General features: G+C 47.4%; 2 protein-coding genes across 2 annotated transcripts; one reads left to right on the top strand and one right to left on the bottom strand.

Moving 5' to 3' along the window:
• The first annotated feature begins 6 nt into the window (after positions 1-6).
• edf1 (endothelial differentiation-related factor 1) lies at positions 7-4,471 on the top strand. The gene is made up of 5 exons (XM_056578759.1): positions 7-249; positions 1,047-1,098; positions 1,543-1,703; positions 3,379-3,472; positions 3,870-4,471. The coding sequence occupies exons 1-5, from the start codon at positions 172-174 to the stop codon at positions 3,932-3,934; spliced, it is 450 nt and encodes a 149-aa protein (XP_056434734.1). The 5' UTR covers positions 7-171; the 3' UTR covers positions 3,935-4,471.
• A 1,016-nt stretch (positions 4,472-5,487) lies between these two features.
• LOC130372636 (inactive tyrosine-protein kinase PRAG1) lies at positions 5,488-26,774 on the bottom strand. Its single transcript, XM_056578756.1, has 6 exons — positions 26,551-26,774; positions 22,615-23,023; positions 20,496-22,249; positions 13,451-13,608; positions 11,272-12,137; positions 5,488-9,813 (listed from the first exon to the last, which is right to left on the bottom strand). Exons 2-6 carry the CDS (start codon positions 22,897-22,899, stop codon positions 8,695-8,697), a joined length of 4,182 nt encoding a protein of 1,393 aa, XP_056434731.1. The 5' UTR covers positions 22,900-23,023; positions 26,551-26,774; the 3' UTR covers positions 5,488-8,694.
• Between the last annotated feature and the right edge of the window lie 983 nt (positions 26,775-27,757).

The raw sequence follows: 27,757 nt of genomic DNA, 5'->3' as shown, positions 1-27,757 counted from the left end.
CATTATAAATAAAGCTACGGTAGCACGCTGACACTTAATAGGAGAGGCGATTGTTTTTCTAGAAGTATCGTCGCATAGCCTTGTAGAACCGAGTTAATACGCACATATAGTGAGCACTTATCCTTGTAAATAACTTATTTGTAATATATCGACTAAAAACCACAAGTCAAAATGGCAGAGAGCGACTGGGATACCGTGACGGTCTTGAGGAAGAAGGGTCCAACGGCTGCCCAGGCCAAATCCAAGCAGGTACGGTTCAATATTTAACACACTAAATACCTCGGGTGGACGGATAGCTGGCTCTCAAAATGTCGTATATATTGAGACCATCCAGATACACGAATCTAAACCATACAAAACCATTCCGACGACGGGGATGTTATTCTGTGTTTGCTCCATGGTTCCGTCGGGCTGTGAGCAGCGATCACATAAGCACGATTTGTTACGAGCGTAAACCAGTGCATTTGTCCATCTGCTAATCTACATCGTGGGCTCCAATTGAGTATGTCGTCTTGACGTTGTATTGTCGTTCAAACGGGTCTTAAACAATGGTACAATAATATCTTAAAATCTACCCACATAGGTAGCGATCATGTTAGCCCAGCCAGACTACACAAAAGGGCATGCTTGAACGGCCCATGCGTTGAGCCCCTCAGCTCAAACCATACAATGGCATCCAACTCTTATGCCACCAAAAACCTTTCTCTTCACGTTTGTGTCGCACTATGGTGAAAGATGGTCAATGTTGCAAAACAAAGCAAAGCAATCCAATTTGGAGAAGCACAGAATAGGTGTGCTAAGGGATTATTTATGACTCATAGTTTAGATTATACAGTTTGTTCAAATTATCGATAGCAATGGCTTGTTTACTACGCAGATGTAATGCTTTGCTTCAGTGGCTAGGTCGGTCAGGCTCCCTTTTCGCGTCTGATCAGGATATTGCATCATCCGGATCACCGTTCACGGCGAATTATGGTGCATTGAAACAAGTTTTGATATTGCAGAGCGACATGTTTCAAGTTTGTACTTGCCCATGTTCTTTCTAGGCCATCAACGCTGCTCAGAGACGTGGGGAGGACCTGGAGACGACCAAGAAATGTAAGTTGTTTTAAAAAGTTACCATCCATGGTAACCAAAACATCTAAAATGGCCAACCAGTTGCACTCCTGTTTGTATTTGATCTGGCATAACCTGACGAAGATCCAAAGGTGTTCGACATGTTTGTATTGTATTTATGGGTATAAAAACCAACAAAGTGTTGAAGCGATATGGCAACTACTCTTAGCACTGCGTTACCACCATGTTTACATCAAGCCATTTAGTCGACACCTTATTTCAGATGTCATTTTTAAATAAAGCTAAGAACAATCAAAATTACTTTAATGTATGCAAGGGTTTTGTGACCTCGTTGGTGTACAACAACAACCACAGTGGGAGTGCAGAGTAGAGGCCCACAAACGTTTGCCGCATGATCATGAATTCTGCTGACGCGATGCCACCGTGACGTCCATCGGCCTCACCCCATCCCTCTTCTCACCACAGGGTCGGCGGGTCAGAACAAGCAGCACTTGGTGACCAGGAACACGGCCAAGCTGGACCGCGAGACGGAGGAGCTGCACCACCAGAGGGTCTCTCTGGAGGTGGGCAAGGTGATCCAGCTGGGCCGGCAGAACAACGGCCTCACCCAGAAGGACCTGGCCACTGTGAGTACCACACACGGGCAGGGGGAGCACTAACCAACCAGGGGGGAGATGCTATGGAGGCACTGGACGCCTTTTTTATTTGTGGTGTGATCTGCACATCAGCAATCGGATCACTGATCAAAACGAATGTTGTCGAGGCCATCGTTGTAGTCGATTGGTGCAAGTTTGTTGCTTTCTCGCGTTTGGAAGACGGCTCCATCTGCCGATGCAGGCGACTGAGTGCACGGCAATGGGGCCGCCTAATGCAATCTCGCGGACTGCGCCATCGGTAACTGTTCTGAGGTAGAAGTAGTAACAACGGTACTATCTAAGATATAGTACCCCATTGTTTCGACTGCAATTTGCATTTTTTTGTCGAAACAATGGGGTACTATAGGGTAGTCTTTGTGAGACTACCCTATAGTAGTCTCACAAAGACTACCCTACAGTAGTCTCACAAAGACTACCCTATTGTAGTCTCACAAAGACTACCCTACAGTAGTCTCACAAAGACTACCCTACAGTAGTCTCACAAAGACTACCCTATAGTAGTCTCACAAAGACTACCCTATAGTAGTCTCACAAAGACTACCCTATAGTAGTCTCACAAAGACTACCCTACAATAGTCTCACAAAGACTACCCTATAGTAGTCTCACAAAGACTACCCTATAGTAGTCTCACAAAGCAGACATGCTCAAATCTTGATGAACAGGGCGTTGCTGGAGGCGTGGCTCTGTAAGGGCCGAAATAGCTAGCAGTGAACGTAAACTAAAAGGTGTCTTTCTAAAGTGTTCTACACACTTGAGAAATCCCCTAATTAAAATCCCCTTCTGAAAACGTCCTCCTCTCGTGCAAATGAGTTTCTCTTCGGAAACCCTCCTTATAGAAACTGAAACGGGGCATAGCGTTCTGGTTTTCGCTCTGTGCCGTCTCGCCCCAGAAGTCCTGCCATAACATGGACTGCTGGCTCCAATATCAACCCTATAGTGACAAGTGGGAGTGTCCACCCAGATTTGTTAATCATTAACAAACCGACCAACCTACCCTGGTAGTCTGATCTAGCCCAACACATGTGGGTGGACACTCCCATGTGTTGAAATGGCTTGGACGGTCAACAACACGGCTATCCCTTTAATCCCAAGCGACCTGTAGGGATTTCATGTTCTCAAGGAGCAGTTTGGACATCTTGCTCAAGTATGCCTAAAGGTAGGCTGCAGACATTGGAAATCCATCTCAGATAGAAAGAAGTAGGTCGGGTTTAAGAATGTTGCTTGTTGTTTCCCCTTGCCAAGGTTAACATTTGCGCTGTATTCATTCCTGGTTGCGAGTTAGTCATGTGTTTGAACTGTACTGCGTTATTGTGCTACGATACGACACACGGATTGCCTAACTGCATTCCAGCGATTTAATCACAGCTATTGGCAGACAATGTAAACAGGCTCTTTAGAAAGTGTTACTCTTGCTAAATTCTGCATTGAACCGCAATTCGGTGCATAACGTGTGCTAGTATGAACTCTCTGAAACAACACACTAAATCTATAGGGTGGCACAGGAGAAATGAGGGAACGATGGAGATAACTTCTCGATTTTATCACGGAATTGTTCGGACGATAGGGAAATGTACATAATGCAAGGAAATATGAAACCATTGATGGTGTGTCAATGAAAATGACTGGTTTATTTTTCTTCCTCAGAAAATCAACGAGAAACCACAGATCATTGCGGACTATGAATGCGGGAAAGCGATTCCCAACAACCAGGTCATGGGCAAGATCGAGAGGGCCATCGGTAAGGTCACCCCGCCACACGAGACACACTGAGCACGTGCAAGGCGGGCTGAGGGCGGCACGCCCTCCACTTTATGTAGCTCCAGGCCGCCCACGGTGTGGTTTGACGTGCGTTTCGTCAGAGGCGTGGCAGCCTCAAAGGATTTAAAGGGGTGATATCATACCGCCATGCGTGAGTGATTTAAGCCGGTACAAGCCGTTTAATATCCCCCGTTTCCTGTGCTTTAGTGATACTAGGCCCCACCTGGTCGATAATATCACCCCCTTTAAATGACTTAACGGAACTTCTCCGTATTACAGAAGCTTCAAATACAAGGTTATCAATACGCAGCTCTTGTCTTCCCTTTGACCTTCGACCATTGACCCCGCGACCCTCCACACGTCTCTCTCCGCCACAGGCCTGAAGCTGCGGGGCAAGGAGATCGGTCTGCCGGTCGACCCGATAGTCCCCAAGAAGAAATGAGCACAAGCCTCGGAAATCAGCCCTGCCGTCCCGTCTCCCAGGGACCTACAGGAGGCCACCCCACCCCGGGGTCCTGCCTCCTGTCTGGGCTGATCGGGCCAGCGCCCCCCGGACTCCCATCCGGACGCTGGCACCTCACCGCAGTACAACAACCCGCATCCCGGCTGCACCCCACTACAACGACTCCTCCCTCTCCGACCGGCATAAGCGAATGATTCGCCGCTTGTGCTGAAACGTTACCGATATAAAGGCTGACCGCGCCCACGTGTGTTTTCTTACTGCTTGCTCTATGCTTTGGCATGATGATAAAGAAGTATGACTTTTATTGTTTTAAGTTGCTTTTTTTTGTCATGGCCAAATGCATTGATTTGATCACCAGAACGGTCTGAATCGAACTTCATTTTGCTTGATTTTTATACTTTTTGTTGGAGGTATTAGATGAACTTCTTGTTGAGCATGATCGTTGTGCTTCAATTGATGTTCAAATAAAGTTTGGCAAATTGGGAAATCATCACTCTTGTGCTTTTCTTTTTAAGTTTCCCCTAGGCACCTGTTTGTGTAAGTAGTTTATATGGAAATGTAGCACCTTTACCTTGTAGTAAGGAGGCCACGATCCTCATTCAGTCTGGTTGTAAGCGTTTGTATATGGCTGGAGTACACCAGCCAAGCAATAAAACAAGGTGTTGCCTTTATAAAATGTGACGTCATTGTCAACAACGGTCAGAGTTCCCATTCATTTGACAATATAAACAAATTTGAGGTGGAACAGGATGTCCTCACCAAGAGTTCTGCAAAACGTGTGGCATACCACTGTTGTGTATCTGCATGCATTTTGACTTGCGAGTTGAATGCCTTATCAGGTGGAGTAGCAGCTTTGTGTTGGTGTTCCTTTAGCATGAGTTTTCCCATTGAGTAAATGTCAATTGATTTTTAAATGGTTTGTCATAATCTACGTCATACTTGGTGCTAAAATGGCACCACTTTGAATAATTATTGTAATCACTCAATTCTTCAGTTGACAAAAATAGTAGTTAACCTATATAGCCAATGGGTGTCACTATCGCACCATAAATATCCCACGTGTTATAATTATTCAGAGTTTTACTGAGAATGTGTTTATATTTATTTAAGCAAATCAAGGTAATTGTCCTTGAGTGTTCAGGTGAGAGCCCAGTCGTGAATTGGTCGTACTCCAGTTCCTGTACAAAGGTAAAAAGACTCTGGTCTACCGATGGCTCATAACCAGCAGATGGCGCACCGGGACTTATTCAGAGAACCATAAAGACGCCAAGTCTGTCCTTGAGAAGAAGACTGTGGATCTGATGGTTGTAGTTAGAGACTTGATTTGGAACTTGGAGGTTGTGTAGGCTGCTTTAGTTAAAGTAAGCCAAGTAGAGGTTTTTGAAAAAATTATAAACAAATGGAAATATTGTTTTGGGTTTACTCGGCAAACAAGGCTTAGTTTCTGGAATAATTATTGGCTGATCCACTATATATTGTCTTTTTTGTGGCTCTTTGTCTGGGAGAAAGATAGAAAAAAGTTGTCCGTTTTTTTTTTTATTGTGAGCCTGTTTCTCTCTGGTTGTGCGTGTGCAGGCCCGCGTTCAATCAAAAGAGAAACATAAAATGTTTCTCGAGTGACTGACTTCGTGTTATTCCCAGGAATGCCATTTTATTGGTCAAACCGCCACCATGGCAACAAGGCTCCACCTATGATGGGACAGAAATCCAGTGGTTTTGGAGCAATGATGTGAAGCAGAAAGTTAGACGGGAGGAGTCAGTGCTCCCCCCACTCCACACAGACACAACCACAACCACCCTGTCTGTATCATTACCAGGGCTGGGCAACCTGGAAAACGTATTACCGTGATAATTATGGGGAATTCTTTGCAGGATTCCAATAAATATCATGATGTGCTGTTGATTTCCAAATGCATTGTAAATGGTCTCACTGAGGGTCATTGAAGTATAAAAAAAACACCCTCAAATTTGATCATTTTAAGTGCATATATTGTCATTGTAATCAATGTGGACTAAGACTGGGTATCAAGATAAGTCGATAATCTTCATTCCATGACAATAAGTTATATATTCAAAGACGATAAACAATAATAATGAATTGCACAGCCCATTTACTAGTTGATATCTTCCAAGTCTTACTTTCTTTTTATTACGCACAAAACTCATATTTGCTCGGAAAAAAGGTCAACCTAAATAAATAGATAACCTACAGGTTTTGTATGTTTGGCACAAAATATGCACATTTGTTAAAGCCTTTTCCCCCCCAAAGGATTACCAATGCTGCCTGAAGCAGGTGATTCTGGTGTTGTTGGCTCTTATAGGGTTTGCAATGTAATCAAAGATGGGGTATAGATAAGAAAACACGGAAGCAAAACATGAAGGGCATGGATCTGGTCTATGTCTTCTGAGAGTAAAATCTATTCAGTTTATTTATACCCCACAAGGGACCGGGCTAATCGGTTGCATTTATATTCCCAATAAGTGTTAACTAACTCATGAAGTTAAAAATTTTAACTGCTGAAGCACATCACGTATTGATCTATGAACCGAATCATTAGGAAAAATAAGTCATTGTTTAGATCAGTAGATTATCAGTTTCATGTAAGAATCACGATTGCCATCTTCTTCCAAACTTCCAAAAATCAATTTGATTGATTTCTATTTATGTTTTCCCTCCTTTGTGTTAAACACACATTTGTGTGTTTACATTACTCAATCAGTTGACAAATTTATACAAATGAAAAAAAATATATAAATATCTTAAACACACTTTACTCTGCTTTCATGCTATAACTTACCGAACCACCTTCCTGAGCACTGAGCGAGCTGAAATAGGTCCTGAAATCAGCACCCCTACTGAACCGAGAATCGCTGCCAATCGAGAATACATTTTGAATCAAATCGTGACCCCAGGAATCGCAATTGAATTGAATCGGGAGCTACTGATATATTCCCAACTCTTGTTATCAGTATGGTATCGTATTCGCCAACAAACACATAAACACGGATGTAATTGTGAGAAAATATATGCAGTTTATTGATGATGGTGAGGCCCAACCAATTACATGTCCTCATGTACTGAATGGCACAACGGCATGTCATTTCAACACAACATACGCCATGAAAACCCAGCATGAGGACTTTATTTAGTTTTTACAATTGTGGCAGCACAAGACTTTGTTCTTTAATTAATGAATTAATGAATTAAGTAATACTTCTAGCGAGCCAATCGTAGGCGAGGGAGCCAAGAGTGACAAAGATAACTGCCCCGGACATCTGCTGCAGATCAGAAAGAAATATAAAACAAACAATACGTCAAGTTTTAACAAACAATGCTCCAGTGACTACTACAGGACAACAAATGATATGTCATAAATATTAACAGTAACTGCTGCTACATCCACAGTTTTTTTCTTTTACTTTAAAGACCTGCTTGGGCTAACTCTTATTCAAATCATCTACAAATGTCTGTACAAAGTTCTGCCTTTTATTTCCAGAACACAGTGTGAAAGTCCAGTTTCACAAATATATATATCTGTCAAGAAAAGAAACGAATATAAACATGTACATATCGGTTTTGCAGTCACTGTAACATATACAGAGAACAAAAAGGCACTGGGACTCAAGTTATAAAAATTAACATAATGTATTTTCAGGACTGTAACCACACTGTCATCCTATGTACTAAGGACGCAAATATTGTCTTAGCAAATCAAATATTGAATGGGATTGGGCTATTATGTTGACATTGACATCTGACATGTTTTTCCGAATTAATCCGACTTTTATTCATTGCAAGGAAGTGACCAGTAATTGTCAAGCAGTTTTGTGAACTTTCACTTCCGCTGACCTTGTGTAGTTTGGTGTTTATCTGCTTAATGTGCCTGAAAAAAGTAAAGTACGGTTCTATCAGACAACTGAATATCTTACCGTAATAAAACATTTTAAATAATAAGAAATCTTTAGCTGAGCTGGATAGTGTGTTAAAAAATCGAATAGGTAAAATGTTACATGTTATAACGTTGGGTTGGTGGTGACATACGGTTGCTAGTTGATGAATACGATTACAGTGTCCGGGATTCTGACCAAACGGTTGTTGGCCTGACTACTACGGCTCCATATGGCAACACTCAATTAGACGTGTTCTTTTCAACGTTTTAACGGCCGAGTCTTTCACTCAACGGCTGCGCCACACACACACACACACACACACACACACACAGACACACGCATACACACACACGCACGCACGCACGCACGCGCGCGCGCGCACACGCACACACACACACACACACACACACACACACACACACACACGTACACGCACACGCACACACAGGCCTTGTGTCTTTAGTCCACATGGTGAGTGTTAGCCAGCCCAGTTAGTCCAGTGAAACCAAGCAATATACAGAGTACGACTATATAAGGGCGTATGTATGGCGGACAGGGATGGCGGAAGCGGGCTGTCATGCATGTAGCATTAGCATTAGCATGTGCAGGCAGGTTCACATTATTTTTGATGACGTCCAGTGTCTTCCCTTGTTTCGCTTTTCTTTTGCGTTTCTGGACAACAAAAGAACCCTCAAAAGTCTGAAGAACGAATCCACAAATCGGGGCCGTCATTGGTCTCTCCATCTCCCTTCACCCAACCGGAGGGTCAAGGGTCTCCCTCTCTCCACCCCACCTCGGCTGGTGTGTGTGTGTGCGTGGGTACGTGAGTGACAGAGGGAGCCAGGGCTTCACTTGAGGCAGTAGAGCAGCTCGGCCGTGTGGCACAGCGACAGCGGATGGGCAGAGGAGAAGTACTGGCAGCACAGCCAGTCCTCCAGCTCGGCGTTCCTCTCGGGCTCCAGCGAGCGCTCGGCGAACTTCATCATGAGCAGCGCCCGCTTCACGTCCAGCCAGTTGAGGAGGCCCTCGTGGCGGGCCCCGTCCCCCACCACCCCCCCGCCACCCCCGGGCCGGGGCCTCTCCCAGGGCTGCTCCATCAGGTCCCGGCGCGGGCCCCAGAGCAGGCTCTGCAGCACGCGCTTGGCCTCCTGGATGTGGATGCGCTTGATGGGGTCGGGCTGCAGCAGCAGCTGGGCCAGCCGGTGGAGGCCGGCCGAGTACAGCGACAGCGTGGGGATGGGCGGCAGGTCGTGGCAGCGGTAGTCCTGCTCCTTCAGCGCCGGGCTCACCTCGAAGGGGTTGGCCTGGTGCAGCAGCTCGTAGATCAGGATGCCCGTCTGGAACTCGTCGAACTTGCGGTACTGCGCCGCCGACACGATCTCGGGCGCCAGGCGCGCGTGGTCCCGCTTGAGGCGCGGGTCGGCGCTGGCCGACGCCGCGTCCTCGGCCGACCGCCGCTTGGCCTTGGCGAAGTTGCTGATGAGGAGGCGGGGGAGGTGGCGCTGGCTGTCCGCCGGCGGCGAGGTCCCGTCGCTGGCCGCGCCCTCGCCGGGCGGCGGCTGGCGGTGGTGCGGCACCAGCAGCAGGTTCTCCAGGCAGAGGTCGCGGTGCGTCACCCCACTCTCCTTCAGGTGCTCCAGGCCGTTGCAGAGCTGCAGCAGCAGGAAGCACACGCGGCGCTCGTAGGCCTCGGGCTGCGCCCGGTGGAACGCCTCCCACTCCCGCGCAAAGTCGGCGGCGCTCTGGCGGGGCACCTCGCGGGTGATGACCACCACCCGCTCCGGGTCGGCCTGCTGCTGCTGCTGCTGGGGGCCCGGGGCCTCGTCGGCGGGCAGCATGCTCTGGGGCACGCAGGCGTTGAAGTGGCCGCAGTCCTGCTGCACGTTGAAGTGGGAGGGCACGCTCTGCTGCACCGACAGGCCGTACAGGGGGGCCTGCCGCGCCTCCGCCGACGGGCCCTTGCAGATCTGCAGACGGAGAGCAGGGGGGGGGGGGGGGGTCGTCAACAGGACAGGTTCAATGCATACTAGGCCCGTTGAGGAACGGGCTCTGCAGGTAGAAAGCTGTTTCAATTCTCCTTCTTTTTGCTGTTCTTTTTACTGTTTCACAATCCAAATCTAGTTTGATTTCTAGTCATTCTTTCTTCTTCTAGTCAGTCGTTATTTCAACTCTCTCTCACGGCTCAAATCAAATGTTTATTCTGCATTTGCATGTCACACGATTACAAAAGATCCCACCAGTGGATTCGGCATTTGCCGAGGATAAATAGTGTTGTTTGATGTTTATTGTCTTAACATGAAGATCGGTAGTCGAGCTCCACAGAGCACGGCCACGTTTCATGTTAGTACTATGTTTGGATTTTAGGCAGACAGTAAAGATGAAGCTGGATACGAGTGTGTCTGTTAGGTTAGATGTGGAGGTGTGTTTGTGTGTGTGTCTGTGTGTCTGTGTGTCTGTGTGTGTGTCTGTGTGTGTGTAGTCCATGACAACAGGAGAGAGGGGGTATTACTATAAATCCTGCCTGGCATGTTGAGATTAATGGTTTGAGAGACATAAAGGAAGAGTCTGGGCACACACACAGACACAGACACACACACACACACACACACACACACACACACACACACACATACAGCACACACACACACACACACACACACACACACACACACACACACACACACACACACACACACACACACACACACACACACACACACACACACACACACACACACACAAATGGCTACTGCTAATGACTAAAGGACAAAGGTCACAGCACACCCTATTTGTGTTGGTTTTCTCTCGCCCTGGGGGGTTGCGTAATGGTGGCCCCTGAGCAACTTTCCTCTAACAACAGCCTGTACGACCTGTAGGCTGCTGCTCTTGGCTGACTGCTGCAGAGGCAGTCACAGCTCTGGTTAAATGTCTTTAGCCCATAACATCAATCTATCCACAGCCTTGATAGGCGGGCTACACACACACACACACACACACACACACACACACACACACACACACACACACACACACACACACACACACACACACACACACACACACACACACACACACACAGACACACACACACACACAGACACACAGGCCTCAGGGATCAAATCAGACCCATCAGACCTTAGACAAGCAGATTAAACATAATAGTTCAATAAAGCACTAATAACTATGTCCCCTTAGGGAGCAGTGTTTACCATTTCATGGTTTCAGCTGACTTCTTCTGTTTTTGAAATTCAGTATTGCAAGAGAGTACCTTTTTTGAGACATATACATCAAGAGAAATAGGGCACCTTCATTCCCCCCCCCTAAATGAATGTACTACGCTGCAGTACAGACGGACATAAGGGCCCCATTTGATCCCCACTCAGCCTCTATAACGAGGGTTGGCCCTAGCGGTCCCCCAGGCGTACCTTGACGGCGTAGAGGTTGCTGGTGTCGGAGGCGCAGGCGGCCGAGTAGTACACGGCGTCCCCCGAGCTGCAGCTGGGCCGGTTGCAGGTCAGCTTGAACAGCGACCAGTTGCTCTCGTCGAAGCGCAGCGGGCTGCGCTGCGAGCGCGTGAAGTGGTCCTCGCACTTGAGCGCCAGCCGCCGCAGCGACTCGGCGTAGAGCCCCCCCAGCTTGGAGTACACCCCCTCCCTGCTGTCCATGTTGCTCAGCAGGGTCTGCAGCTGCATGCAGGAGCCCGCCGCGGGGCCCGCCTCCGGGGCCGACGGCGGGGCCGTGCTGAGCTGCGGCGACGAGGAGCAGGTGACGCTGCCCCGAGGGTGGACCCCCAGGCGGCCGCCGCCCACGCCCCTACCGCCGCCGCCAGCGCCGGCCAGGCCGCGGGCCTTGAGCGGGGGCGGGGGCTCGTCCAGGGTCCTGGAGCGGGAGGTCCGGGCGGAGGGGGCGGCGGCGTGGCAGCGCTCCAGGGACTCGCTGGAGGAGAACAGCAGGGGGCCCCGCGGGTCCAGGGGGCTGGAGGGCAGACTGGACCGGGAGACGGAGCCCGGGGGCCCCGCGGGGCCCAGGGCGCCGGGGTCGGCGGCCGACTGGCACACGTTGGTCTCGGAGCCGGTGAACGGTAGCCGCGGATACGCCCGGACGAAGGGTTTGCCACCGGCGCTGTCCGGCGCCGAGACGGTGCGGTTGACCAGCTTCTTCTCGGGGAGCGGCGGGGGCGTGTTGTGGGCGAAGCTGAAGGGGGGGTCCGGCTGGGGGGAGCCCGGGTTGGAGGCCAGCGGGCTCCGGGCGAAGGGGGAGGAGCAGGTCTTCCTGGAGAGGTCCCGGGAACCTGGGGAACGCAGAGGGAGACGTCGGCGACGTGGGAAAATAATTAGTTCATCGGACTAAAGTTTTTGCGTTTCTTCGATTTTTGGGCTTTCCTGAAATGTGTAATTGATTCATTCAGCGGTCATACATAGAAGTAGAGTGAGAAAGTCAAGTACGGTGACACGTACTTGACCCTGACCCTATTTTTCTTCTGCCTATATGGGTGGCCTATACCTGAAAGTGGCTGAGAAAGTTGTTGTTTTTTCCCCGCTAATTATTTCAACTATCGTGTTCCAACCTATGAGTTTCCTCAACCTCTGCTTACAAGGTCTTGATTCCAGGGTGGCATACAGAGCGACTCCTGTTCAAGTGCCGCCGAGTAGTGAGTGAAAGGCCGGGGTTTGGGGAGTCCACGTGGATGGGGGATGCACGCAGAGATAATTGCGTGTTATCGCCGAAAATAAGCGCTTTCGTGGTACGGGCGGAGACTAAATAAAATGATTCACAGTAGGATTAAGCCACGCTCTTTGCTCATTATCGGACTACATAATTATCTCCTAAAAAACGACATTCCCGAAGAAGTGTTCGCAATTAAAAAGAAAATGCTAGAGGCACGAACTCGAGTTAAAGATGATGTTCCTGATGTAATTTACTTCAGACAGTTATGGTACTGTATACGTAACCTCCTTAAAATGTAATTTAACCATAGGAACGGATTTCAAACTAATTCACGATGGATCTTTGAAAAGCAACAAACAAAAGGGATTTGTCAGAAACTGTCAAGCAGTTCACTATTTTAGACACAGAGACATCAAAAGAGGAAGAGAAGAGAGACGCACCTCTGCTTGACACAAATCCTCCTTCCTCTTTCAAATGACTCTTCTAAAAAACTTCCAAATCAGGAAAACTAAAACTCAGACTGACAACCAAAATTGGGTTCAGCCATGTTCCAGATGCTAATAATAGCGGGTCCAAAAGTATAAATAAGCCTCAGTGTGATTCTACTGGCACAGTGAATGTTGAGGGACTGTAGAGAGAGAGAGAGAGAGGTTTCAAATCATGTAAAATCTTAATTTGCTGTGCAGCCACCTATTAGTAAGCATAGAGTACTACGTAAGTACATAGCAGTACCCTAAACACAAACGTCCTCGTATTTTTAAACCACTCCTTATCTCCTCTCCTTCCTGTAATACCTCTCTTCAGTTGACCAAGAATAACCATCCCTTTCTGCACTCATGCATGCTGCTCATGTCCCCGACTGTCCTCAAACAATCTCATGCTCCACTTCATCACCCCATCACCACCACCACCCCCCCCATCATCAGCAGTACCCACCCGCGGCGTCCCCGGCCAGGCTGTCGGTGGAGGCGGAGGGCAGCGTGGGGCTGCCCAGCCCTCCTCTTAACGACTGGGTGAGGCTCTCCACGGACCCGGGCTGGCTGCTGGCGGAGCGCTCCAGCTCCATGCTGCTGCCACTCAGACGCCCACAAACCCTGCAGAGGGGAGAGAGAGAGAGAGAGAGAGCCGGGGTCAGCCAATGGTTAGGAGATGGCGTCCACCGTTTGGTCACAGGGACGCGGCTCCCATAGTGAATGCGTTGGAGTAATCCGTCGTTTTTTTCTTCCTGTTGTAGATTGGTAGCACAAACACCAACGACGATAATACCAGGCATTAATAGTGCAAACCCCAACATTGATAATACCAGGCATTAATGCTTGATCCCCTGATTTGGGTGCTCGTGATTTGCTGATTGAATTGGTTGGATCTTGTTGGATTAGCTTGCTCTAATTTGTTCAATTTTTTTTGTCGTTGGGGTTTTCAATGCATGTGTGTGTTGTTTGCAGAATCTTGTCCATTCGCACTGAGTGGAGAGAGAGAGAAAGAGAGAGAGAGAGAGAGAGAGAGAGGTTAGATGAAAACCGCATTAAGTCAATGTAATCAGTTAGTCGAGGGTAATGAGAAAACAATATGTACACTGAAATTATTTACAGCCATCTGTTTGCACCAAAAGACAGCTTTGTCTTCTGGTGTCACAGGGCAGATGGATTATTGCGCAATGTGGGATAGCCCTCCAAACAAAACAGAAATGTAAGCAAACCGGTCCAACATCAACTCATCGCAATTTAGCTGATTTGATTGTTTTGTTTTCATGGCTTCTATCCGTACGAGTGCAATCCTATATGGAATTAAAGGTTGTGCAGGTAAGATTCGAGAGTTGTGAAGAGAGAGAGCCTCAAATAGCTCCCTCGCTGCTTTTCTCACCCATTGAAAGGTGTTACATTTCACGCAACTTTGATTGAAAAGCAAGATTTCTCTGAACCAATCAGAGGAGAGAGGTCTGATTGGTCAGAAATTACCCTGGGAGCCATCTAAAACCTAATTGTCTCATGCAGAGGCGACGCAGACAACTCTAAACAGATATTCTCAAAGCGCTATTCACTCACTAACAGCTGGCTGATTGTTGTGCAATTTTTAACAAATAACATCTTAAATCTTACCTACAGCACCTCTTAAGAGACAGTATAGAGGAGGTACTATATGGGAGCTAGTCACTTTGAATGGTTGATTAATCTCCATTCTCTCAATTTGCTCTTCCTGTAGTTTAAAACAGTAAACACAGTATACCCTGCATGCGAACCTCAACAGACTTAAAGCCCTCCATAAATAAAGGCTGATCATGTGGGTGGATGACAAGGGCGTGATTCAGAATCCATCAGATAGGTGGATGTGATCCCTGTACTTTTCCCCCTGGCCCATCCGCCCTAAGCCAGGAACAATGCGGTGTGTTGTCTCTGGTCTTATCGGGCCGGTGTTAAGGAAATGCCGCAAAGTTATCTACCTGAAGAAATCTTTTGGTCTAGGCTAATGTGCTCGTTCCCTGTGTTCCCTGTTGCCAAGGCGACATGCCCAGAATATTCTGCCTAAATAACCACGCTCAAGGTAATCAATTAAAAAGGCGTATTGTTCATAGGATTGGTTACAGGTGAACTTGGCTCCTATTATTCCACCACTTTTTCATAAGTAATCAAGCAATCATCAAGCCTATATCTTCATTACCAACATAAATTAGCATAACAAAGAGACAGCTAGAGATGGGAAAACATAGGGAAAGAAAGGGAAAGACCGTAGATCAAGGTCTTAATGCTCTTTGAGCTTTCAGGATACTCTATAGCGGTAGACAATGGCAGAATAATGAAAGACAGCGCAAATGGAGATTCAGGGGTGAAATGGTAATTCAACAGTATGACAGTAGCTGTGTGTGTGTGTGCGTTTCTGTGTGTGTGCATGTGTGTGCATGAGTCTGTGTGTGCTCGCGTAAGTGTAAGCTTGTTTGTGTGTGTGTGTGTTAGTGTGTGTGCGAGTGTATTTTTGAGTGTGTGCGTGCGTGCACGTGCGTTTGTGTGGGGGTTTAAGTCTATTTCCTGCAGATTTTTCCTTGGAAATATTAGATTGGTTTCCCCCTGCTTTTCTCTTGATTTAATACCGTAATAGCGCTCTCCTGAACTGTGATCTAATGGGACGCCTGCACGGATTGTGTGTGCATGCATGGTGTTGCTCACCCCTCTAAAATGCGTAAGATATTAAATGATAGATGACAGGATCAGGCAGTGCACTGCATTGCATTGCATTGTGGGTCAATCCAACGCATGCATGGTGACACGAGAGGCCCGCCGGGCAGAATGTTCTGTGCTATAATGCTGTGTTTTTCATGCACAGAACAGGCATTACAAAATCATAGCTAGAAGCCTATTCAGACGCAGGCTGGCCCAATGGGTGGTGTATAATATTGCTAATAACAAACCCGAAACCACGGTTTGCTCTGGCCCTCGCAGAACGTAAACAAGCACGCCGGCATATTGTGTGGACACATGCTATTATGGTATGTGGTATTAATAAAGCGGGAGTGACAAGCGGTGGGGGAGGTTAAAACAGGATGGGGAGGGGGGGTGGATGCTTTAACGAGCTTGGGGATAGTTGTGTCACGGTGACTAAACTAAACGTAAGGTCAAGTTGCAGCAGTCTGGTGGGGCCTCGGAGACATTTTAGACAAATATGTACACATCTATACTTTTTGGTATTTCAAATACACACAAGCATAAGTACATATAATTAATATGAACTAAATCAATATTAAGATTAACAATATTTACTTTTATGGCCATGGTATACATACTCTTGTTGTGTTTTTATTTGAGAGGGTTCTGCAAATACATTAGATCTGAATAGGAATATGTGTATTAAAGTAGATACAATACCTCAGCAAATATGCTAACACTTCCCCTGCATTGGATTTAGCATGTATTTTCTAGATAAGAAATGCATGCTAAATCCGCCATACTAGGGGCTGCACGTTGTTAAATAGTGCAGAAAGCTTATCCATCAGCGGGGATGGAAACCACTCTTCCTGTTACTAGATAACATGTTTACTGCGTTATCTATAAAGCCATATACAACCCGGCTTTGAACTAATGTTTAACCAAAAGATACTGCATCTCAGTCCATGTGGTTGAATCCATTCATATAGAGAGGTCTACTTAAAAAAATACTATTTTATTATTTATTTAAAAATATGCAATGTGACTTATCACTTTACACTTGCAGACAGATAAACAGAGAGACGTTTCGATAAAGAAAGTTTGAACGAACCGAGCTATATAGAGAAAGAGAAAGGCATATTATACAAAATAATAATAGAATAATAACAAAAATATTAGTCTCTCCAACTGCCAGATAACACTGAGTTATTAACAATTGGCCAGAGTGCACAGGATAGACGGTAAAACTGACAAATGCACAAAAGAAAGGGTGAGTGATAAAAAAGAAAACGTTTTACCAGCTTCCTTGCATCAGCGTTACCGAACCATTATCTCTTCAGCCTACACCTTGACCCCACCTACCCATGCCAACTTCTCCACCTTTTAAAGAACTGGCCAGGAAAGTCTAGTATATTCTCACACCCACTAGGTCAAATTATGCAATTGCCAAGCAGAAATGACAGCCGCTATTGCTGCTTTAAGCTTTAATGCTCGATATCAAAAACATTGGCTGCATCTCAAACTACTTGCACTTTTGAAAAAGTTCAAGCTTGCCGTCACGCACCTACCTCACATCAGAGAGCATCGGAGGTTTCTGTGTGAGGCTGCTGGAAAGATTAACGCTCCCGATTCAGAAGCATTGGCTCATCGTCGCACCGGCGCGCGGTTTAGTAACACAACCCTGGCCTCGGCACTGGTCATAGGTGTATTTACAGTCCCTCTCAGCAGGAAAAGCTACGGGTGACTTTAACAGGGCACCGAATGAAAATGTATCTTAAGCATAGCACCGCAAAGAATAGAATGTGACTACCTGCTAGCGCACGGCTTTTAGTGCGGTTTTCCCCCCTCGGTCGGGCAGCAACAAGATGCTATCTGGGTTGTAGAAGGAGATCAGGTTGGCTTTGTGGGAGGGATAGGCGATTTAGTAGCAAGTCTTAGCACATCATTTAGCAGAGTGTCCAACTCGCTCTTTGTAAGGGCATGGGTGTTCTATGAATTCGAAATCTAGGGGTGGCAACGGAATATAAGCCCGGGACAGTTTGTCAGTTGCCCCGGGCAACAATCTGTTCCTTAGAGCGGCCACACCCCCCTCCGGGCATGCTTCCTTGACTGGCTGACACGCCTGTCTTACAACACACACACACAGACATGAATCACACACATCCACGCACGTACATTAATGCAGCATTCAACAAACGCACATTCACACACCTATTTCAGTGGCAACGTATACCTTCAGGGTAATATACGGTAGCTCTGAAGCAGGCGAACCAGGATCAGATAGAGATGGAGAGCATTCCTCTGACTGATCCAACACTGTGATAGCATCATAGGAGGATGATCCTCCAAAACCAGCCATCTGTGGGTCCTTTAATGATTCAGCACGTCTAAATGCTTTCTAAAACTGGGTGGGTGAGTGCACAAGTACAGCAGGGCAGCTAGTCAATAATCATAACTATTAGATAAATATCTGTTTGTATCTTTTGAATTTATTTATAATTTATGATTGAAATACTTTTAATATGTATTTTGTATCTATTATTTATTGGTATATATTCTATCATATTATAGATATATAAATATTTTTTTGTTTACTTTCTTCATTCCCTATTAATCTATTAACCAATGTCCTCCAACATTTGAATTAAATACTGAAATTGAAGTAGCTGTCAATGTTAAGCCTTAGACCAAGGTAGTCAATCCGACGCCTAAAACGTTGACGATGACACGACCGTGTGTGCTTTTGTATTATTAATCCTCCACTACTTCCAAGCCTGCCTGTCTGTGTGTGTGCACTTGTTGATTAAACATAAAATAATATCATATCCCTCACTAAGGCGGCTGTGGACTGAGGAGACGTTCCCACGTGAATCTCCACTAAGTGTATTTTAATCAGACTGCTGAACACCAGCAATATTAAAGTGTGGAGCGAGACTTATCCCAGCTAGGATTAGCATGCACATTAAGCCCCCTGAAACATGAGTGCCCATAGGTGTTATTTCGCTACTGGCAGGCGGTGGGTATGGAGGTCGTTGCTGCCGCAGACACACTGCTGAGCTCAGATATCAACACACAACACGTCTGCAGAATCAATGTCGGAGAAGACTCGATCGTTTGCATTTTGCCGACGTTAAGACTTTTGTTTTAAGCTTTATTCTTTACTTTTCAGTCACCGGATCCTGCACTTCTGCTGAACAGTACTACTACTAATACTTATAGTACCATAACTAATACTTAATAATCAATATGTAATTTATACAATTCTTCAAGCACGTTTCATTGAAAGAAAACACTAAACACTAAACTTGAGCAAATACCATCTGAATAAAAGAGTCTCCATGCTTGTTCTATAAACTATATGAATGTCATGGGAACACAGCGTTTATGAGCAGCGTATGGTTATAAATAAGTCCGCAAAGCCCACAAAACGTACCGGCTCTACCCCACAGCCCTTAGGCATATAACCCAAAGCTTTATTTAGTGGCAGATCATTTTAATCCTCTAAGTGAAGTGTAACGCTATCCTCCGCAGGATGTATTGTTAGTCTAGTGTTGACGCAAAGTGTTTGTTTTGACTGTTAAAAATCAGTATTAACTCTAGTTGACGGCTGGAGGCCAGTGCTGCCAAGATAGGCATACTAAAACAACAGATAAGTCTACAATGACAACAATGCTAGCCAAGCATGAATTTTAGCACTAGGAAAAATGCATTCTCAGATAAAACAAATCTCAAACAGGCGATTGATCCAACGTGTGATATATTATAAATGGTTCAATGAGGAATCGAGCTATCAATTTAAACATGATTAATATTGGATTCACAAAAATAAACTCAAGACGACTCTATCAGTTGGAGAGAAACGCCGGCAGGAAACAAAGAGGCTTCTGTCTTTGTGTGTCAATATCAGTGGGGCGTCGGGATGTCTTTTTTAACACTGCTCGTGTCTATTGTACAGCAGCCAAGACAAATGCACTGCAGCATGGCACTGTGGGGGTCCATTTAACCGACTTTTGTGTAAAAGACAACTGAAAATGTCACACTCCTACGCTGAAATAAACAGGCGATTCATTGGAGGAGCACCCTGGTACTGCCGCAAGGGTTTCCAATGGAGGCTGACGCAAAAACTGAATAAGACTGCTATGAAAGGAGAGGGCACAGTGGGGTTTGCATGGAATAAGGGTGGGGGGGGACACAGGCGTGTGTGTGTGTGTGTGTGTGTGTGTGTGTGTGTGTGTGTGTGTGTGTGTGTGTGTGTGTGTGTGTGTGTGTGTGTGTGTGTGTGTGTGTGTGTGTGTGTGTGTGTGTGTGTGTGTGTGTGTGTGATATGGGGTTACAACTCAATATGCTATAAATCATCCATAAATATGTTTCACGACTAAAACCGAATGTGAATCAGCCAGCAATGACATTTTAGGAGTTGAAATTGGACCTGAATGTGCTTAAAGCATTCGCATGCCGGTGTGAATAGAATGTGTGTAGAATGTTTTGTTCTATAATCTACCCTTCACTTATGAAATGATTATACAAAGGCATGATATTCATGTTCCTCATTACCCACTTAAATAGGAAACAGGAAAGGCTAAGATCAACAGGTGCCTAGTAAAACAGTAATGCATCTTGATGATTTAACTCAAATCCTCTGTGTTCTCATTTCATAGCTTCTCACAGCAAACGAAACACTAAACCCCCCATTTAGAGCGCTTCCAAATAACTCACCCATTAAAAAATACACCACATCAATCATTCCTTATTCCCCTATCAGATCTCACCCCGTAGGAAACCTCACCCTGGACTGTGGCAACAAGAGAGCGCCGTGCACCGAGAGAGGCTGTGAACCGTCCTACCTGTGGTGTTTCTTGGGCGGCGGCGGTGGCGGTGCTGTGTTGGACTCATGGCTGGCGGCCTTCTTCCCCACTCCCAGCAGCAGCTCCGTGGAGGCGGCGAGCAGCGATGCCTTGGCCAGCATGCTCCCAGTATGCCCCGCTTCCTCCCCTGCACCAGTGGCTTCCCGCTGGCCCTGACTGACTCCATTGTTGGGGGAGGTCGGCGGCTGGGCTGGGGCCGTGCCCGTTCCTATCACGGCCGGTGGGAGGTTTCCCTGGCTCCTCCAATCTCTCGCCTCCCTCCAGACGGCGGCAGTGTTGGCCATGCCGACCAGCCGGGAGGTGCTCGCCGACTTCACCGCCTCCCTCTTGGTGTCCCGATCCCTCCTCTCGCCTTCCTCCTCCTCCTCTTCCTCCACGATGCGGCAGTTCCAGGCGGAGCCGTGTTGGGGGAGCTTGTGCCGGCGGTCTGCCGCCCCGGCCCCACTGGGAGGACTTTCTTTGGGGGAGAGGAGGGACAGCGCCGGCAGGTCCGGCAGCGGGACCGGGGAGCAGGAGGACGGCGACAGGCTGGAGGCGCCCAGCTTGGGGGAGCGGATGTTCCTCTTGGGCGGAATAGGGGGGCTGGACTGAGGCTTGTGGTGCGGCAGCGGGGAGGCGTGGCCGCTGGGATCCACCGGGCTGTGGCCGGGGCTGGGCCAGCTAAAGGCGGGGCTGGCGGGGTCCTTGAGCGCCTTGGGGCTGAAGTGGCACTGTGTGCTGACGGCCGAGTCCGGGCTGGTCAGGAAGAAGGTCCGGTTGTTCTCCTCCGTGTGCGCCGCGACCACGCTGATGGTAGCCCGCTGGCCCTCGCCCGAAGGCGGCTCCGAGTGGGCCGACCTCTGGGCCTGGTTGTTTGGCTTGGCAGTGGTCTGAGCGTGTGTCCCGTTGCTCTGGTTCCTTCGCTTCTTCTTGGTGCTCTCGGCGTAGATGGGCTCTGTGTCCGTCGGTCCGTTGGGGGTGGCGGGAGATGATCGGGGGCTTGTTGGGGTGAGCGGGCTTTGGGGGTGCTCTGGACTCGATAAGCGCCCTCCTGGGGTCCTCTCCGGCCCCGGGAGGGAGTCGGTACTGCTGTAGTACGAACAAGAAGAATCGGAAACGCTGGCCGGTTCGGACACGGGCGGCGGGGAGTGGAAGGACGCTGGAGCATTGTGGGTAAAAGAGTCCACGGTGAAGGCGGTGGAGGACGACGAGGGGGAAGTGCTGGACGGCTCTGCGGTAAGGGTCACGGGACTCACAGTGTTGACGCGGGGGTTAAGGACCGCGGCGGGGCTGGAAGGGAGGATCTCCGTGGAGGAGGGTACTCCTGCTGATGGGGATAAGGGTATTCCCGCTGACGGCCCACAGGGCTCCCGGCTAGCGGCCTTGCCCAGCCCCACCCCACCATTTCCTTTATAAGTGCTCTTGGTTGTCCTTGTGGTGGCGATGGAGGTGGTGGTGGTGGAGGAACTAAGTTGCCTAAAGGTTTCTGCGCTGCCGTTCTCCTTTAAAGTCCGCCCCGCCTCCTGGAAGACGAAGATGCTGCTGGTGTTGGAGTGTTTGGCCGCGGTGGACTGGCCCATGGGGGACATTGGCGCATGGGGAAGGGGGGTGTAGTAGTTGGTGCAGTCCGTCTTGGAGCCAGGGCTCTGGAGGAGAGCGGTGCGAAGGCCGTTGGCGCAGCCGTCGATGTAGAGCGGAGACAGGTCCAGGAGCTTCTTAAGGTCAAGACGCTCCACAGTGGACTTCTGGTTCTCCTAACACACACACACACACACACACACACACACCGGACACACACAAACGTTTTAGAGAACAGAAACAATGACGAAGAACTGAAACAAACGATCCGATGCATTTCTAAATCGCAGGACATACATCCATTCAAATACTGCCCTGGGTCACCTCTTCACTGTAGTGAAACTATTTTGAATAAAGAACGTCGAAAGAATAAAACCCATCTACCAATGTCTCCAACTGGCCAATCAACCCTGGGATTTTGTTTTCTCTCCAAATCATTTCGGTTTCGAGTTCAAATCATCCAGCAGAGGATTCCGGTGAAGTTAAACAGTGCAGTAATCAAGCTCAAATATAAAAACATCCACCCTCAACGTGTCCTCACCTGCCCGCCGTTCATGTTGACGTCAGTCATGGCCTCGTTTGCGTCATTGGAGTTCATCATCATGGTAGGCTTGACGGCGATGGTGGGCTTGCTGTAGGGTGACGGAGAGGTGACGCCCGGTTCCTCATCACCACCTCCCAGGCCGGTCCTGGTCAGGCAGACCGCGGGCAGACCCCCGGCCGGGCCTCGAGCCGTGGACCGACGGTGGGCGCTGAACGGATGGAAGCAGTTCTTGCACGAGCCGGGTTTCCACACGTGTTCTGCAAAGTCACTGCAGGCGGACATGTTTGGTTTCGATCCGAGGACGGTCAGAAGCGCCGGCTGAAAGCTCTGTGGGTGAAGGTCAGGGCTGACATGGCTGCTGACGTCGGCGGGTTGAAATCGTGTGATTTGTCAAGTGGTTGTTGACCTGTGTGATGTGTCACATGGGAGTTGGGGAAAGAAAACAAGGGGATCAATTGTGATAAAAGAAATACAGAATCACAGATTTAAGATTTAATTTAAATTGGATTAAGTAAATGGATTAAGTAAATTGTAATCACGTTACCATACACATATCTACAGCCACATCTTACACAAATGGAGTCTAGCATATTTGAAAAGGAATCAGATGGTCAGAGATATTAAGAGATAAAAGAGATAACAATTATAGAAGTGTAATGAAATTATTACAAAAACTTCAAATGAAAACCAAGCAAGAGGCAAACAGAATCAACATCCTTCCCTGTGTAAACCAGCAAGTACCCCCCCCCCCCCCCAGTGATTTGAGCACAGTGGGCCTTTAACAACAACAACTAATCAAGTAGGGAGCGTTAGCAGGACTACAAGTGAAAGGGAAATTCGACAGACACCGATCCCCTGAAGACCTCGACAAATGCCTGTCATCTGCACGCTGAAACCTCAGACAGATTGCGTTCATCTTTCGACCTGTGTTTCGTTCCCATGGCATCCTAAATTAGAGGTTCTTGGGTTTCCGTCCAACCAAAGGCCCGCCGGGGTGAAGCGAGCGACATAAAGGGCCCTCAAGAATGTCCCCCCCCCCCCCCCCCCCCACGGACACATTAGAAGATGTCTGAGTAGCCCTGAGCATCTGAAGAGGTCGGAATGCCAGGAATGTGTAAAGGCGGAAGACTCATTGGGGTGAATCTCACACTCATGAGACAAACTCCCCTCCCCTCCCCCCAGACCCTACTCGCACCCCCCCGGCACACACATTGCACTGACATCTTTTTCATGTGTGTGCCCCCCCCCCCCCTTCTCCTGCCTCTCACACACGAACACACGCTTTTCCTCTCGCCTCTGGAAGTCCTGTTCAACTGGTGTGACAGTGAGAAAGCCAACGCCGGTTTCGGGGGGGATGTGAGTGTACCCCCTCCTTGCATCTCGGTGTCACGTCTACACGGTTCTAATGACCTAACGACAAGCTTTGAGAAGTAGGATGCACTGTCCCTACCGCCCATATAAGACTTGTTGTTCTGGAAGTTTCCTCAGAGAAACAAAAGACATCTGGGCCAAACACTTAAAATCCTATCAATAAACACTTCTTTGTTTAATTGGTTTAATTGACTATATGGAACATAGAGATAATGTATATATAATAGCTTTAAAGTCATTTTTAAAGTATTTCAATATCCACACATATTCAGTAGATAAAAACCATAGTCAGGTTTTTAAGGGTTACTGTTTTTTAAGTTAAAAGGGTGAGAATGGTCAGGGATTCTCCCAAGATTATTTGCAACTTAGACCTTGAGTTTAACCACCACAGAGAGTAACGCAGGCCACCGGAATCGAGGTTTCCTGGGAGGAACGATAGTGCATGCTTACATTTGTTACCCTTTGTTCTTTCTGACTCAGTTTAGGTTTGGAAAGCACCCGGCCGGGCCGCGAGCTGTTTGTTTAACAGATACTGCAGAAACACAGGGAAACCGAGCCATGGTGCAATCCACATGATGGTGCATGAGTCATATATATGGCAGGCAACCGGTGACCCGAGACGGTTCAGATAGTTTGCTACACGACTAACTTCAGATGGTACACACTACACAGGGGCCTCCTTGGGTAAAACCAACTGACAGGAACAGGCCGATGTATACCTTTGTTAGCCCTTCACAGCAGGGACTCGCTCAACAACAACAGACTGTGGCATCTGGGAGATGCATCTCAAGAGGTTTCGGTCACTTGAGTTTTCCAGAGTAGGCAGAAAAGCAAGAAGACGTGTCCGAAACAACACCACAGTTCAACTGGAGGTATTTGTGTGGGGGTTTGGACAGGTTCAGTTCAAGGTTTGAACTGAGTCCACCTAAACACCTAACGGCCACATTCCCCACACTGGCTACAGGTCGATGTCCAATATTTCTCACTTCCTCCCGTAGAAACCTGGCAGGTTGTAGCCCTGGTACAAATTCAAGTTCTGCCTTAAATAAATATTCACCGAACTATGGATTTTCTCTAGGGTGTGTGTTAGGGTTTTTTGACATGGATGTGCCACCTCGTAGTTCATCCTATGGACATTTAACCAGGCAAGACACAATGAATATGTGACATTCCACTATGTGTTATAATATTACAACCATAAATGCCTTAATGCAGAAACAGGATATCAATATAGGCAGTATAATAACATTATAATAGGCCTTTCATAGCTGCCATGAATATATCTGAGAAATCGCCATGGAGGAACCACAAACGAATCACAAGAACGCTCTTTTTGGTTTGGTAAATAATTGAAATGCAAAGAGTATGAAGGAGTGTAAATCCCACTTGGCAAACGACCTTTATGATTCATAATACCTGAAATGCGCCGAACTAACCAAACGCCCCTTCACGTAGCACGGTGCTCCGAAACGTTTCACCTGCGGCTATGATAAACAGAGCTTCATTGACCCACCAACACTGGCTGGTGTTATTGGGGGTCTCCACAAACAATCAATACATCTGACATGTAGGCCGATGGAGTAGAGAAAATACTATGTATTTGTACAAACATAGCCTGGACAGGATCTCCAATCCTGTCGCCACACATGTGCCAACGACTCCCTTAGCCCACAAGTCAGGAGGAATAAGGTGAGGAAGGGAAGGAGTCTCACCCGCATTACCGTTCCACCACCACTGTAAATATTATACTTACAGTAACAACACTGGGTTTCTAAGAAATCACTCTTATTGTGTGTGAGTAGCTCCTTCACTCACACACGCATACGCGCACGCACGCACGCACGCACGCACACACACACACACACACACACACACACACACACACACACACACACACACACACACACACACACACACACACACACACACACACACACACACACACACACACACACACACACACACACACACACACACACACACAGTGTAGGCTATCCATTCATTTTCAAACGCCGAGATCAATCTGCGTCGCAGAGTTTAGGGTGAAAACGGTAAACTTGTTCACAAGCAAAATATGAACGAAGCCCAAAGCTTCCGAATCTTGTGTGTTTTTATGGTAACACGAGACCGGATCGGGACCTGCTTCTCTGTATCCGATTAATAAATATTGGCCGTCCCTGCGGTTCGTATTGGGTTAGAAAGCTTTAGCCAATGGACGGCCGATGAGAAATAAATGTGAAATTATGAGAATCACACGTTTTTTGTATACAATGACTCCGTCAACAAATACCCAACATTATCTCTATCTCATTAAAAAAAACATTCCTTTAAAGTCACTCGTTGCATAATTACAATGGGGCCATGAAATACCCACACATACACCATACCCACACGCACGCACGTACACACGCACATACACACACGCACACGCACACACACACACACACACACACACACACACACACACACACACACACACACACACACACACACACACACACACACACACACACACACACACACACGCGTGCAAGGTTATTCTGGAGAATACACTGGGCTTACCTGCTCGTGCTCTCGCTTGCCTAGCAACACAGAACCAGTCCCAAAAAAAAACTCAACCGTAAACTGTTCTGTTTTAGGAGTGCATAAATCGAGGTAAATATCCCCCGTGTGTCTTCCACATACAGAAAATGACAGACCCTCGACTGTGAAGGTATGTGCGGGGTTTTAAGTCCAGACAGGCGGCGGATACTCCCCGTTCGTGCTGCTGCTGCTGTCTCGCGGTGCAGAGGTGGACTGGTGTAGGAGCGGGCAGCGCGAGGGTGAATCTCCTGCAGCGCGCGGAATGAGGGAGGGGGGCGGAGCTCCCCAAACTAATACACTATCAACACCCCAATGGCAAGGAGCCATTTTCTGGGATTGTATCCTTTTGTTTAACCAACAAAACCCCTGTTGAGGATGCGTAAAGTTTGTTATTTCGCTTTTCTAATTTTAGACACGTGTTTCAGTCTAGACTGGAGTCTACAATGTTTGTTAAAATAAGCAAAGCAATACTGGGTGTTTGTCTACTTCTGCCTGTGCCTGCCCTCATCCTGCACTCATCCTGCACTAACCGTTATCAATTGATGACAGAAAGTCGGTGTTCTCTGACAGGTAATTGATGCCGTATAGCATTAGTCATGCCTCGCTCAGATTAGATACAGCCTGCACTGGAATTGTATTCCTACTTCAGTCAACAGCATTGGAAGAAATACCCCTGTGTTGAACCACTGCAAATCCACCTCTTTATATTGTGGTTCATTAACTGCTGACGTTACCTATGCTACCACCTGTTACCATAGATACACATAGAATACATGGTACCATGGAGTACTGCTACATGGTACCATCCATACCATGCAGCAAGTACTACCTGCTACAAAGCACATAAAGGAGGAGTCTCAAACACAAAATTTGGAGACACAACACACACGTTGTGTCATATGTGTAATATATGGATTTGTAGGCTACTGATTGGCCCATACATGCTAACGGTTACATCCATTGAGACCACAATGCTATAAAGATCAATTCTATATTCCAATAAAGCGTGTATCTGAGTAAAGTAAATAATAATAATAATGGATTGAATTTATATAGCGCTTTTCTAGACACTCAAAGACGCTTTCACAGGAAAGGGGGAACCCCATAAACCACTAAATAACATCAATCAACATCTGCTGTGTTGGTATTGGACATTGGAAGTTAGTTCAAACGTGTAAAATCAGCC

The sequence above is a fragment of the Gadus chalcogrammus genome, chromosome 19, assembly GCF_026213295.1.
Source record: "Gadus chalcogrammus isolate NIFS_2021 chromosome 19, NIFS_Gcha_1.0, whole genome shotgun sequence".
In the NCBI taxonomy this organism is placed as follows: domain Eukaryota; kingdom Metazoa; phylum Chordata; class Actinopteri; order Gadiformes; family Gadidae; genus Gadus; species Gadus chalcogrammus.
This window is presented reverse-complemented; position numbering and strand designations above follow the sequence as displayed.